This window comes from Globicephala melas, chromosome 1, assembly GCF_963455315.2.
Source record: "Globicephala melas chromosome 1, mGloMel1.2, whole genome shotgun sequence".
Lineage (NCBI taxonomy): Eukaryota > Metazoa > Chordata > Mammalia > Artiodactyla > Delphinidae > Globicephala > Globicephala melas.
Window position 1 is genome coordinate 130559123 of NC_083314.1, and position 11644 is coordinate 130570766.

At 35.2% G+C, this 11644-nt stretch overlaps 1 protein-coding gene across 1 annotated transcript in view; it reads left to right on the forward strand.

Annotated features, from left to right (window-relative positions):
• DNAI4 (dynein axonemal intermediate chain 4) overlaps positions 1 to 6812 on the forward strand; it is a 101318-nt gene extending 94506 nt beyond the window's left edge. The window contains 2 exon segments of the mRNA XM_030865868.2: positions 2730 to 2938; positions 6690 to 6812. Of these exon segments, the coding sequence (XP_030721728.2) occupies positions 2730 to 2938; positions 6690 to 6812 (332 nt within the window).
• The last annotated feature ends 4832 nt before the right edge of the window (positions 6813 to 11644 follow it).

Consider the following 11644-nt stretch of genomic DNA (forward strand, 5'->3'; position numbering starts at 1 on the left):
TATTTGTTTCATGTATTTTGAAGTTGTTAGGTACATACATATTTTGGTTTGTTATAATTCTTGGAGAATCAATTGCTGAGTTTGCTAATTTATGCAGGCAGAGATCTGAGGAATATAGGTGGAAATGGGTATTAAGGGTATAGGATAATGATGGAAGGAATATAAAGTCAGATCAGGTCAAAGTTAATATGGTTCCGCTGAGCAGAGATTCTGGGTACAGTGTTGTAGTTTAAGGATTAGAGATGGCTTTAAGAATTTTTTATTTGGTTGGCTGATAATGGACCAAAATGTGGCCTTTACTAAGTGGAGCTGAAGTATCAGAACTGTCTTGGTATACTATAAAGAAAGGTATCCAAAGGCGTAGGGACGTTCTAACGTTAGAGCGGACTTATCATGATGACCTGCCTGGTCACTCCAGGAGGGTCCAGATAACATACCTTTCACCACAATTGTGAGAAATAAACTTGTGAGGGAGAGCCCCAACATCCTTGAAGAGCTCTGTGGTCACTCTTCTGTAGGTCAGAATTTATAGTGAGAGCTGCTGCCTCTGAACTGGGGCCTTAAATACAATAAGAGTAATTGGATCCTGAAGGTGAGGGGGCTAAAGGGCAGCATTTAATTGCCAGAGGAAATGTAGGTGTGTTTACCATAATGGGGACAAGGCAGTAATGAGAATAGTCTGACTTGCAGAGACCCAGGGCACTAGCTAGTTGATTATGATGTCCTTAGAAGAGAAATTGGTAGGTGGTGTATTAGTTTGCTAGGACTGCCATAACAAAATACCACAAACTGAGTGGCTTAAACAATAGAAATTTACTTCCTCACAGTTCTGGGGGCAGGAAGTCCAAGATCCAGGTGCCAGCAACATTGGTTTCCTCTGAGGCCTCTCTCCTTGGCTTGCAGATGGCCACCCTCTTGCTGCCTCTTTACACGGTCTTTTCTCTGTGTGTGTGCATCCCTGTCTCTCTTGATGTGTCTAAATTTCCTCTTCTTATAAGGATACCAATCATATTGGATTGGGACCCACACTAATAGCCTAATTTTACCTTAATCACCTCTTTAAAGCCCTTGTCTCAAAATACTGTTACATTCTGAGGTACTACATTCTTAGGGCTTCAATATATGAATTTTGGGGAGAAATGATTCAGCCCATAATAGACAGACTTCTTGTAAATTCTTAATCTGTGTAAGCAGTAGAGTTATAGGTCAAGTGTTTCTAACTTGAAACACTAAAAAACAAAGTCACATCCCCTTAACCTATTCCTATTCTTGAGCCAGTTTATAGAACCAGAACTTCTTGAATAAAGGGGAGACTGGGTCCCTTTGAGAATGTATCATGCTACACGGCCAAGAATGTATACTGTTAGTGTTTATCCCAGCTTTCCCCATAGGGATCTATAGCCTTTTACTAGGGTGACTGTGCATTGCGGATAAGGAAATAATCAGAAATTTCAGGGATTACTGAACAGTGGCTCTGAGTTCACACTAGCTCTGGGAGACCCAAAACATCACTGGGGTCTACAAGTCAGAGTAAGGACTTGTAAAAGTCAGGTGATCTACAGAATTTTAGATCAGTTTCATCTCACAGTGGGTCCGCTGAATCATCCTGTGGTTATTTCCCCTGTTCCAGAATGTATACTTGAAATAGAAATATTCAGAAACTGGCAGAATCCCCACATGTGATTCTTGACCTGTGGAGTGAGGGCTAATATGGGAGGAAAAGGCGAAGTGGAAGCCACTAGAGCTGCCTATACCTATGAAAATAGTACATCATAGCAATACCACCTTTCTGGAGGGATTTCAGAGATTAATGCTACCACCAAGGACTTGAAATATGCAGGAATTTTTGACTCTCACCATTCAACTCATCTGTTTAGCTTACATAGAAAACACACGGATCCTAGAGAAAAACAGTGGATTGTTGTAAACTTAACCACGTGGTGACTCCAATTGCAGCTGTTGTTTCAGATAGGGTTTCACTGCCTGAGCAAATTAACATATCTCGTGGTACCTGGTGTGTAGCTATTGATATGACAAATGTGCTTTTTTCCCTCAATACCTGTTGGTAAAACCACCAGAAGCTATTTGCTTTCAGCTGGTCAGGTTAGCAGTACACCTTCACGGTTCTGCTTCATGTCATAATTTAGTCTGCAGGGAGCTTTCCCTTCAGCAGAACATCACACTGGTCCATTACATTGATGGTATTGTGCTGATTGGACCTAGTGAACAGGAAGTAGACTTAGCTGGTAAGACATTTGCATGTCAGAGGGTGAGAAATAAATCTGACAAAATTTCAGGGGCCTTCCACCTCGGTGAAATTTCAAAGGGTCCAGTGGCAATGGAATATGTCAAGATATATACCTTCTAAGGTGAAGGATACATTGTTGCATCTGGTTCCCCTTCAACCAAAAAAAAAAAAAAGAGACACAATGCCTAGTGGACGTCTTTGCATTTTAGAGGCAACATATTCCTCATTTGGATGAGTCCTCTGGTCCATTTACTGAGTGGTCTGAAAAACCAATAGCTTTGAGTGGGGCCTAGAATGACAGAAGATTCTGTAACAGGCTCAGGCAGCTATTCAGGGTACCCAGTCCCTTGGGCCATATGACCCAGCAGATCCAATGATGGCTGAAGTGTCAGTGGTAGATAGAGATGCCCTTTGGAGACTTTGGTAGATTCCTGTAGGTATAGAGCACAATGATCTTCTTTTTAATTTGACTTAATTTTAGAACCAGAACCTGAAGAACCTGAAGACTTTTTAGTAGGTGAAAAACTTGAAGAGGTAAAAGAAGAGGCTAAGAAGGAAGAGGAAGAAGAAACAGAAGTAGGTTCAGAACAATCAACAATACCAGCCAATTTGGAACGACTTTGGTCCTTTTCTTGTGACTTAACCAAAGGCCTTAATGTGAGCAGCCTTGCCTGGAATAAAAAAAATCCAGTAAGTTATCAAACATTTTAGTAATTCTGTCTCTAGCATTTAAGGGCACTTGTCAAGTACTAATAAAAACTTTTTTTTCTCAGCTATTAGGCAAGGGCTTTAAATGGACATAACCCCTAGTTTTAAAATTCCTCTAAAAACAAGTTTATGTTTTTAAAAGGGGAAAATGCAAACAGTTACAAAATGATGGTTTTCTCCTTTAATATGAAAATGTCACCATTTTTATTTTAGGAGATGTACTTGGGACATGGCATTCTCTGAATCCACATGAGATATTAAGTGAACAAGAAGATAGTATATATTTATTTAGTTTAACATGGTACCAAACTCATGTGCCCAAATTTGTATTCTCTTTAAAGTAATCATATTTGGAAGTATATACTTAATCCAGTGACCCTGAACATGTGCAAAATAATTTTGAGATTCCTTAAAATGCTATAACTACTAATAGCAGCAAATACTTAAAACAGCACCTACTATGTACCAGACACTATTGTAAATGTTTTACTTGTATTATCACAACTCTACTATTTTCCTCATTATGTTGATGAGGAAACTGAAGCACAGAAAGGATAAATAACTTGCCCAAAGTTATATAACCAGTAAGTGAAACAGAATTCAAACCCAGACATCTGGCTCCAGAGTTCTTGCTTTTAACTACTGCACGGCTAAGAATCATCCTGAGGAGAATTAGATGAATCATCAAGTGGGAGAATGGTATGTTTGTTTGTCAAAAAGAGATGATTATAGAGTAATGAGACTTATTTTTTCCTGTGGTTTATAAACTCATTCTGAAGACATGATTCTACACTAGTAATTTCAAAATCTTTTGTGTAATGGCAGTATCTTTGGAATAAATATTTGGTGTATTTTTAAAATGGTCAAAACTAATTTGTTTAAATTGTCTTGTATTATCCATGTTTTAAGAATTAGCCTTATTATTTTATTGCTACACCTTATAAGGTACTGTGCGCAAGCATGATAGTTGTTATGGCTATTAAATGGGTGAATGGAGTCAAAAGGTACAAACTTCCAGTTATAAAATAAATAATTCATGCTGTAATGTGCAGCATGGTGACTATAGTTAATAATACTGCATTGCATATTTAAGAGTTGATAAGACAGTAGATCTTAAAAGTTCTCATCACAAGAAAAAAATTCTGTAACTATGTATAGTGATGCATATTAACTAGACTTTTTGTGGTGATCATTTCACAATATATACAAATATTGAATCATTATGTTGTACACATGAAACTAATATAATGTATGTCAATTATACCTCAATAAAAAAATTAATGCTAAAAAAACCTAAAAAAATCATTTTTGTTGAAACCTAAATTACACAATTCTTAAATTATATATATTATTTTTGAATAAAATAGAATACTTTTAGTATGGATTTGTCTTTATAAAACTATTTGGGAACATCTTGTAGATAAGTGAAATTTAATAAATCAATAATAACCATGTAATAAGGACAGATGAATCATTTTAAGAAACTGGATATACTAGCATTTAAACATTATTATTGCTATTGAGAATAAGATTAATTTTGAATGAAGCTAAAAAATATATGACGGGTGCCATCTATCATATTTATTAATTCATTCTACAAATATTTATTGAACATTAACTCTGTGCCAGGAACTCTGTTAAAGCGCTGGAGATATAGTAGTAATTTAGTCACACATAGATACTGACCATATAATACTTTCCTATGTGCTTTAATAAAGAAAATAAATAATGCTGTGGGAACATATAAGAGAGGCTTGTGAATGCTTCTTAGAGGAAGTGACGCCTATGCTGAGTCTAGAAGAGATGAATAGGAGTTTGTCAATGTCAAGATAAAAAGGGTAGTGGTGAAGAGTATTTTAAGGCAGAGGGAATTGTGGAGACACGATGTTGGCTTGAAGGTAAGGTGGTGACAGGACTGTGTTTGTAATATTTCTGATTACAGAGAAGAGACAGGGTGTGGTCGATCATTAAACTTTTGTCCATACATCCTTATACAGTTGATCTTGAACAACAAGGGGGTTGGGATGCCAACCCCCCATGCAAATGAAAATCCAAGTATAACTTTTGACTCCCCCAAAACTTAACTACTAATGCCTATAGTAGTTGACTGGAAGCCTTGCCAATAACATAGTCAATTAACACATATCTTGTGTGTGATATGTATTATATACTGTATTCTTACAATAAAGTAAGCTAGAGAAAAGAAAATGTTATTAAGGAAATCATCAGAGAAAATACATTTATAGTACTGTATTTATCAATACCGTTAAGCTTATGTCATCTGTTTAACAGATGAATACTCTGTCAGTACCTGCATCAATACTGTCTTATATGATACAAAACACTGTTGATGTTACATGTATTACTAACGCCAGACATCAAAAATGAAAATATCATGTGAAAAATAAATTCATATTTATTTACAGGTATAATGATTTATGCATTGATAATGAAGAAGCAGCAATATGATTGCTTTATGGTAGCCTAGTGTAATTGATATGATTGCTTCAGTATAGCCTAGCCTATAAACTAATGAGTGAATTATTATAAAGTTTTTATGACATACAGTATTACAGTCATATTCATAATACAATATTGGAAACACTGTTACATTAAAAAAAAAAACCTACTTATCTGTGATGATAGGCTGATATGCAGTTTCTCCAATTATGAGAGAGAGGCATACTGTATGGTAATGTAGTTCTTTGAAAGCAAAGCTATAAAACAGTAAGAAAGCTCACATATTATTAATTTTATACTGAATATCACTTATGCCTATATGAGGATAGACTACTATCTACATATATTTTATGCATTCATGACAAATCTTAATTTTTTTGATATTTCTAGGTTATGCAGTTTGTGAAATTTTCAAATTATCTCAAATCTCTAAAAAAATTTCAATGTATTTATTTAAAAGAATCCATGTATAAGTGGACCTGCACAGTTCAAACCTGTGTTGTTCAAGGGTCATCTGTATAAGCACTTCTGGAAATGACCTGCTATATTATAATCAGCTCGAGCTGCCATAAGAAAATACCATAGACTGGATGGCTTATACAACAGAAATTTATTTATTACAGTTCTGGAGGCTGGGAAGCCCAGGATAAAGGTGCCAGATGAATTTGGTTGCAGGGGAAGGCTTTCTTCCTGGCTTGGCTGTATCCTTGCATGGTGGAGAGAAAGAGCTCTTGTGTCTCTTCCTCTTTTTGTAAGGAACCCAATCCTATCAGATTAGGACCCCACCCTTATGACTTCATTTAACCTTAATAACCTCCTAAGTGCCCTATTTCCAAATATAATCACATGTTATTAGGTGTTAGGACTTCAGCATATCACTTTTAAGGGAGGAGACACAATTCAGTCCATGGCACCTCCCTTTAAAAATAGATGTCTTTTATTTTACATTTGAAATTATTAGGTCATTATTAAAAACCCATAAGACACTATAATGCAATAATACAATTTTTGAAGATTATCTCAATATGTAAAATAGCTTTTTAGCAATTGTTTTTTTGTGTGTTTATTCTTCAGCCTAAGAAATGTGGTTATTTTTACTATTATTTTGCTTATGAAGATGGAAATGTAGAGTGAAAATAGTTGGTATATTGGTATTTTTTAACCTCAATTGAAATATCATCACTATTTTAACACAGTTCATTAATATGCATCTTTATACATTTGCTGATATTTTTATGCTGTCTTCTCTATTTTTAATTTTTCTGTTTTTTAGGACCTTTTGGCTGTTGGCTATGGGCACTTTGGATTTAAGGAGCAAAAAAGAGGATTGGCTTGCTGCTGGTCAATAAAGAATCCCATGGTAACTAAAACAGGAATAAGACCTATTTTTATTTAATTAAATGTTCACATAATTCTCATAAAGTAGTTAGTTTTATGTGATCATTAAACAAACTCAAGAAAGTTTTACCAAGCAAGACTTTACTTTCTTTGGTTTAAATCTATAACAGTAAAACAATTAAAATTTGTTCTTGGGCTTCCCTGATGGCGCAGTGGTTGAGAGTCCGCCTGCCGATGCAGGGGACACGCGTTCGTGCCCCGGTCTGGGAAGATCCCACATGCCGCGGAGCGGCTGGGCCCGTGAGCCATGGCTGCTGAGCCTGCAAGTCCAGAGCCTGTACTCTGCAACGGGAGAGGCCACAACAGTGAGAGGCCCGTGTACCGCCAAAAAAAACCCCCAAAAAACAAAAACAAAAAACAACAACAACAAAAATTTGTTCTTACACTTTATTGGTTAAGGTAAATTCATTTAATAAATATTTATTGAACATCTACTATGTGCTGTTAGATATGATGATCTAGGGCTGAACCATTATTGTTTATCACTGCCTGTTATAAAGAAGAATATATTTGCAAATAAAAATTCTTTAAAAATTAAGTTTCATTTACTACTGGGTTGTTTCTCAATATATAAATAACTCCTTATCACTTTATAAAATATATTTCTGCTCTCCTCGATAGATAGAAAATAGATTAATATAGCTCTCTTACTGCCATGAATTTTTCAAAGAGAATGAACAAGAATCAGTTATGCTTTTTGTTAAACAGCCCTAGTCAACCTGTTACTCTACAGCTTTAGTTTTAAGTCACAACTGAAACGTGAAGTGGAAAACTTAGAAAAGGATCAGAAGAGCATATAAAAATGATTAGAGTTTTTATAAATAATCCCCCATCTGTTAGGAAGCTGGGTGTATATAGCCTAAAAGAAAGGAAGAAGCAATTTTAAACGTGTGGAAGGGTTGACATAGGATTCATCATCAGCAGGTTATCTTCTCTTCCATGTAGGTTGTTAGAAACCAGAAAGGAGTTGGATTAGACATTAAAACAAAACAAAACAATAAAAATCTTGACAGAGTTGTAGAAAAGAGTAACTTAGAGAGTTTTGGAACCTCCTCTATCCTTGTTTAGAATGATTAGATAATACAAGCATCTGAAACAGATACTGGAGTATAGGAATATACGCAGGATAATTTATTTGGTGTCCATTATTTGTATCTTTAAGACAGTGACTTGTGATGATCATACAAATCCTGCTGGAGGATTACCCAAAATGATAATTACTGTAGAAACCACGTGCTGTATTTCTTAAAACTACTGAGCTCTGAGGATTCATCAAAATAAAGGAAATGGCCAATTGAAGTTTTATTCTCATGTATACAGGAAGTTAGGAAGAAATGAGTAACTGAATGCAGACTAACTCTCCTCATATCCCCACTGCCACCAGCCTAGTCTTCTGCCACCAGCCTAGTCTTCAGCCACCATCATACCCACCTTACTGTGGTCTACAAAACCAAGGTTAAAATGTAATATAATTTCTTTTTTATTCAGTGGCCAGAACGTACTTATCAGAGTCCATATGGCGTTACTGCTGTGGATTTTTCAATTGGAGCACCTAACCTTTTAGCAGTTGGCTATCACAATGGCACTATTGCGATTTATAATGTACAGAGCAACAGTAACATTCCAGTTCTGGATAGTAGGTGAGAATCCCAAGAATTAGATAAACATAAACCATGTGCTTTTTTTAGGGAGAAGGAAAAAATTACTCTAATGTTATTTAGTTTTGAGTGAATGTTTATATTGTTATTGAGAGTAATACCATTATCCTTCAAGCATTTAATAATTCCTCATAATGTCTCTCCAGCTGGAATGCTCTGCCCTAATATCTCCTTATCATCCTCTCTGCCTCTTCACCAACAAACTTCCTTTGGCTTGACGGTTTATTCTTTTCAAAAATTTTAAATATCTCCAGCTTTATTGAGGTATAATTGACAAATAAAAATTGTATATATTTAGATTGTATGACATAATTTTTAAAGGCATACAGTGTAGTGATTTAATATATGTATACATTGTGAAATGATTACCACAGTCAAATTAATTAACACAACCATAACCTCACATAATTACCATTTTATGTGTGAGTGGTGAGGACACTTAAGATCTACTCTCTTAGCAAATTTCAAGTATGCAATACAGTATTATTAACTATAATCACCATGCTGTACATTAGATTTCCGGAACTTATTCACCTTATAAATGAAAGTTGTATCCTTTATTGCTTCCGTGTCACCTCTTCCAGGAAACCTGCCCATTCTTTTCTTTTGTGCATCCGATACATAAGTTTATTGTAGCCTTTATTGTGCTTTGTATAAATTATTTACATATATATCTCCCTGAGGAGGCTGTAAGCTCTGAGGGCAAGGATTATGTCTTCCTTACCTTTGTATCCTCAGTATGTCACATAATATCAGGCATATAACAGGATTACAGTAAGTGTTTGATTAAGAATGAATGAATGAGACATATTGAGAAAATAAAATGTTAAAGATATTGAAAGATATCTTAGGTTTTTATAATAAACCAGATACCAGTGGAGCAAAATGAGGCGGTATATTTATATTAGTGTTTGCATAAACTTCACAATAACTGGAAATAGGCATTAAAGCAGGTGTTCTTTAGCTTAATTTTGAAATTATTTACATAGTTTTGTAAGCGTGAGCCTTTGTGCTTGTTTCTGGGAAGAGGGTCCATAACTTTTACCAAATAATCAAAGATATATAGACTTTAAAAAATTCAGAACTACTGATTTGGAGAGTTTGCATAAAAAATCAAGGGAGTCAGTACTAGGAACAAAGCAACCCATTAATCTGACAGGAAAGCAGCCAGTAATCTGAGAAGTGATTATAATTCATCATAAAACTTTTAAATCTCAGCCCTAGAGAGAATCAAGCCAGTGGGCAATCCTGAAACATAGGAAGAAGGGTGAGGTAACTATTTACTTGAATAAGACTTAAATGACTTACTCATTTAAGCTATGAAAAATATCCTTATAAAGATGGAGATAATAATATTCAATGTGTCTAAAATAAATTAAACTTACACAACTAGGAAAAAGTAAATGAATAGAGTAAGAGAAGTAGATTCTAAAAAAAGAAAATGTTTGCTTTTGTATCCCTGATATGATAGCTAATATAACTAAAGGCAATAAAATTTTCCTTTTGTAAGAAATGAGAAAAACACCAGTGAATATTAGCAAAGTGATTTTTTTCCCTGTTTTTCAAAATACTTAAAGTAAAAGTCCAATTTTGAACAACAAAAGTATCATTCCATGAGTAGGTCATGATGCTCTAGGGAGCTGTCCTTATCACTTATACTCTAAGTCGCTTATACCCCAAGAATTTTAAAATTATTATAACTATTTTATATTTCATGCTTTTCCCTGTTTTAGCGAATCACCTCAAAAACATTTGGGACCTGTATGGCAACTACAGTGGATAGAACAAGATCGAGGGACAGCAGGTGATAAAAGAGAAATGCTAGTTTCTATATCAGCAGATGGAAGGATCTCCAAATGGGTTATACGGAAAGGACTGGACTGTCATGGTAAAAATAAGTAAATACACACACAGACACCAAATTATCTTTTGTTAGTGCTGAATTAAAAATTCCTAGTGAACTATGTGTAAGAGGTGACAAATTTAGGTTTGGCTAAATAAGAAAAAAAAACTGGGCTTGGTCATTGTTTTTCTAAGCATCTAGCTCTGGTATTTGCTAATTTTAACCTAATGACCTGCAAAGGATGGCAGAAATCATATTCTTTGCAGAAGGGACATAATTACATTATTATTTCCTATGGTACATAATATATGTATTTTTTCTTTAAATAAAGATTTGATGCGTTTGAGGAGAACTACTGCTAGCAGCAGCAAAAAAGGAGGGGAAAAAGAAAAGAAAGGTGAAGCTTTGATATCTCGACAGGCTCCTGGAATGTGCTTTGCTTTTCACCCCAAGGTAAATTATTTCAATCTGTTATTTACTATTGCATATAACAACTGCTGATAATTGAAGTGTATTAAGATATAAATCAAGACAAAATGTCAGCATGTTAATAAATATTGCGCCTTGTAAATAAAAAAGTCACACACATAAGTATCATAGGTGTCAGCCTAAGGTAGAATGGCACATTCCAGTTGGCTGTCCTTTTTCTGCTTTCTGGAGGAAAGGTCTGTATTTCTGAGCAACTATGGAACTATCTTTACAGCTCCATGTTTAACTTGAATGCCCCTCCTTGCCTCTCTTTGGTGCTCTGCTGCTCTATCATACTTATAGAAACCAAATCCACTCTATAGTCCTCCATATCTCAATGTGAGTGGTGACTCATGATTCTGGGGATCAGGAAGACCACTTAAGATCATGTTTGTCAAGACCAAAGTCAAGTCAGAGCACTCTTAGTAAAGTTCTACTTTTCTAATTCTTTTTATCCAGAGGTCCTTTGGAATCAGAAATTCAGCCACTATGACAGACTTGCAAAAACACATATCCTATATATTTTCTGATATGTAATATGATTATCTCTTTAGTGACACCATCATCCACCTACTTATTTAAGCCAAAACTTGAGCTCTTACTCTATTCTACCCTATTACCCAAATGATATTTAAGTAAGATTGTCCCACTCCTTCTAGTCCAAGTCTACTACTGCTAATGTGGTTCAGGCCTTTATTACATTTCACTTTTATTACTGCAGTCATATTCTAACTGCATTCATTCTCAAATTCCTGTAATCTCCTTTTCACCTTGACTCTAGAGCAGTGGTTCTCAATGTGGGCAGGGAGGGGAGTAGTTTCCCATCAGGGACATTTCACAATGTCTTGAGATATTTTTGGT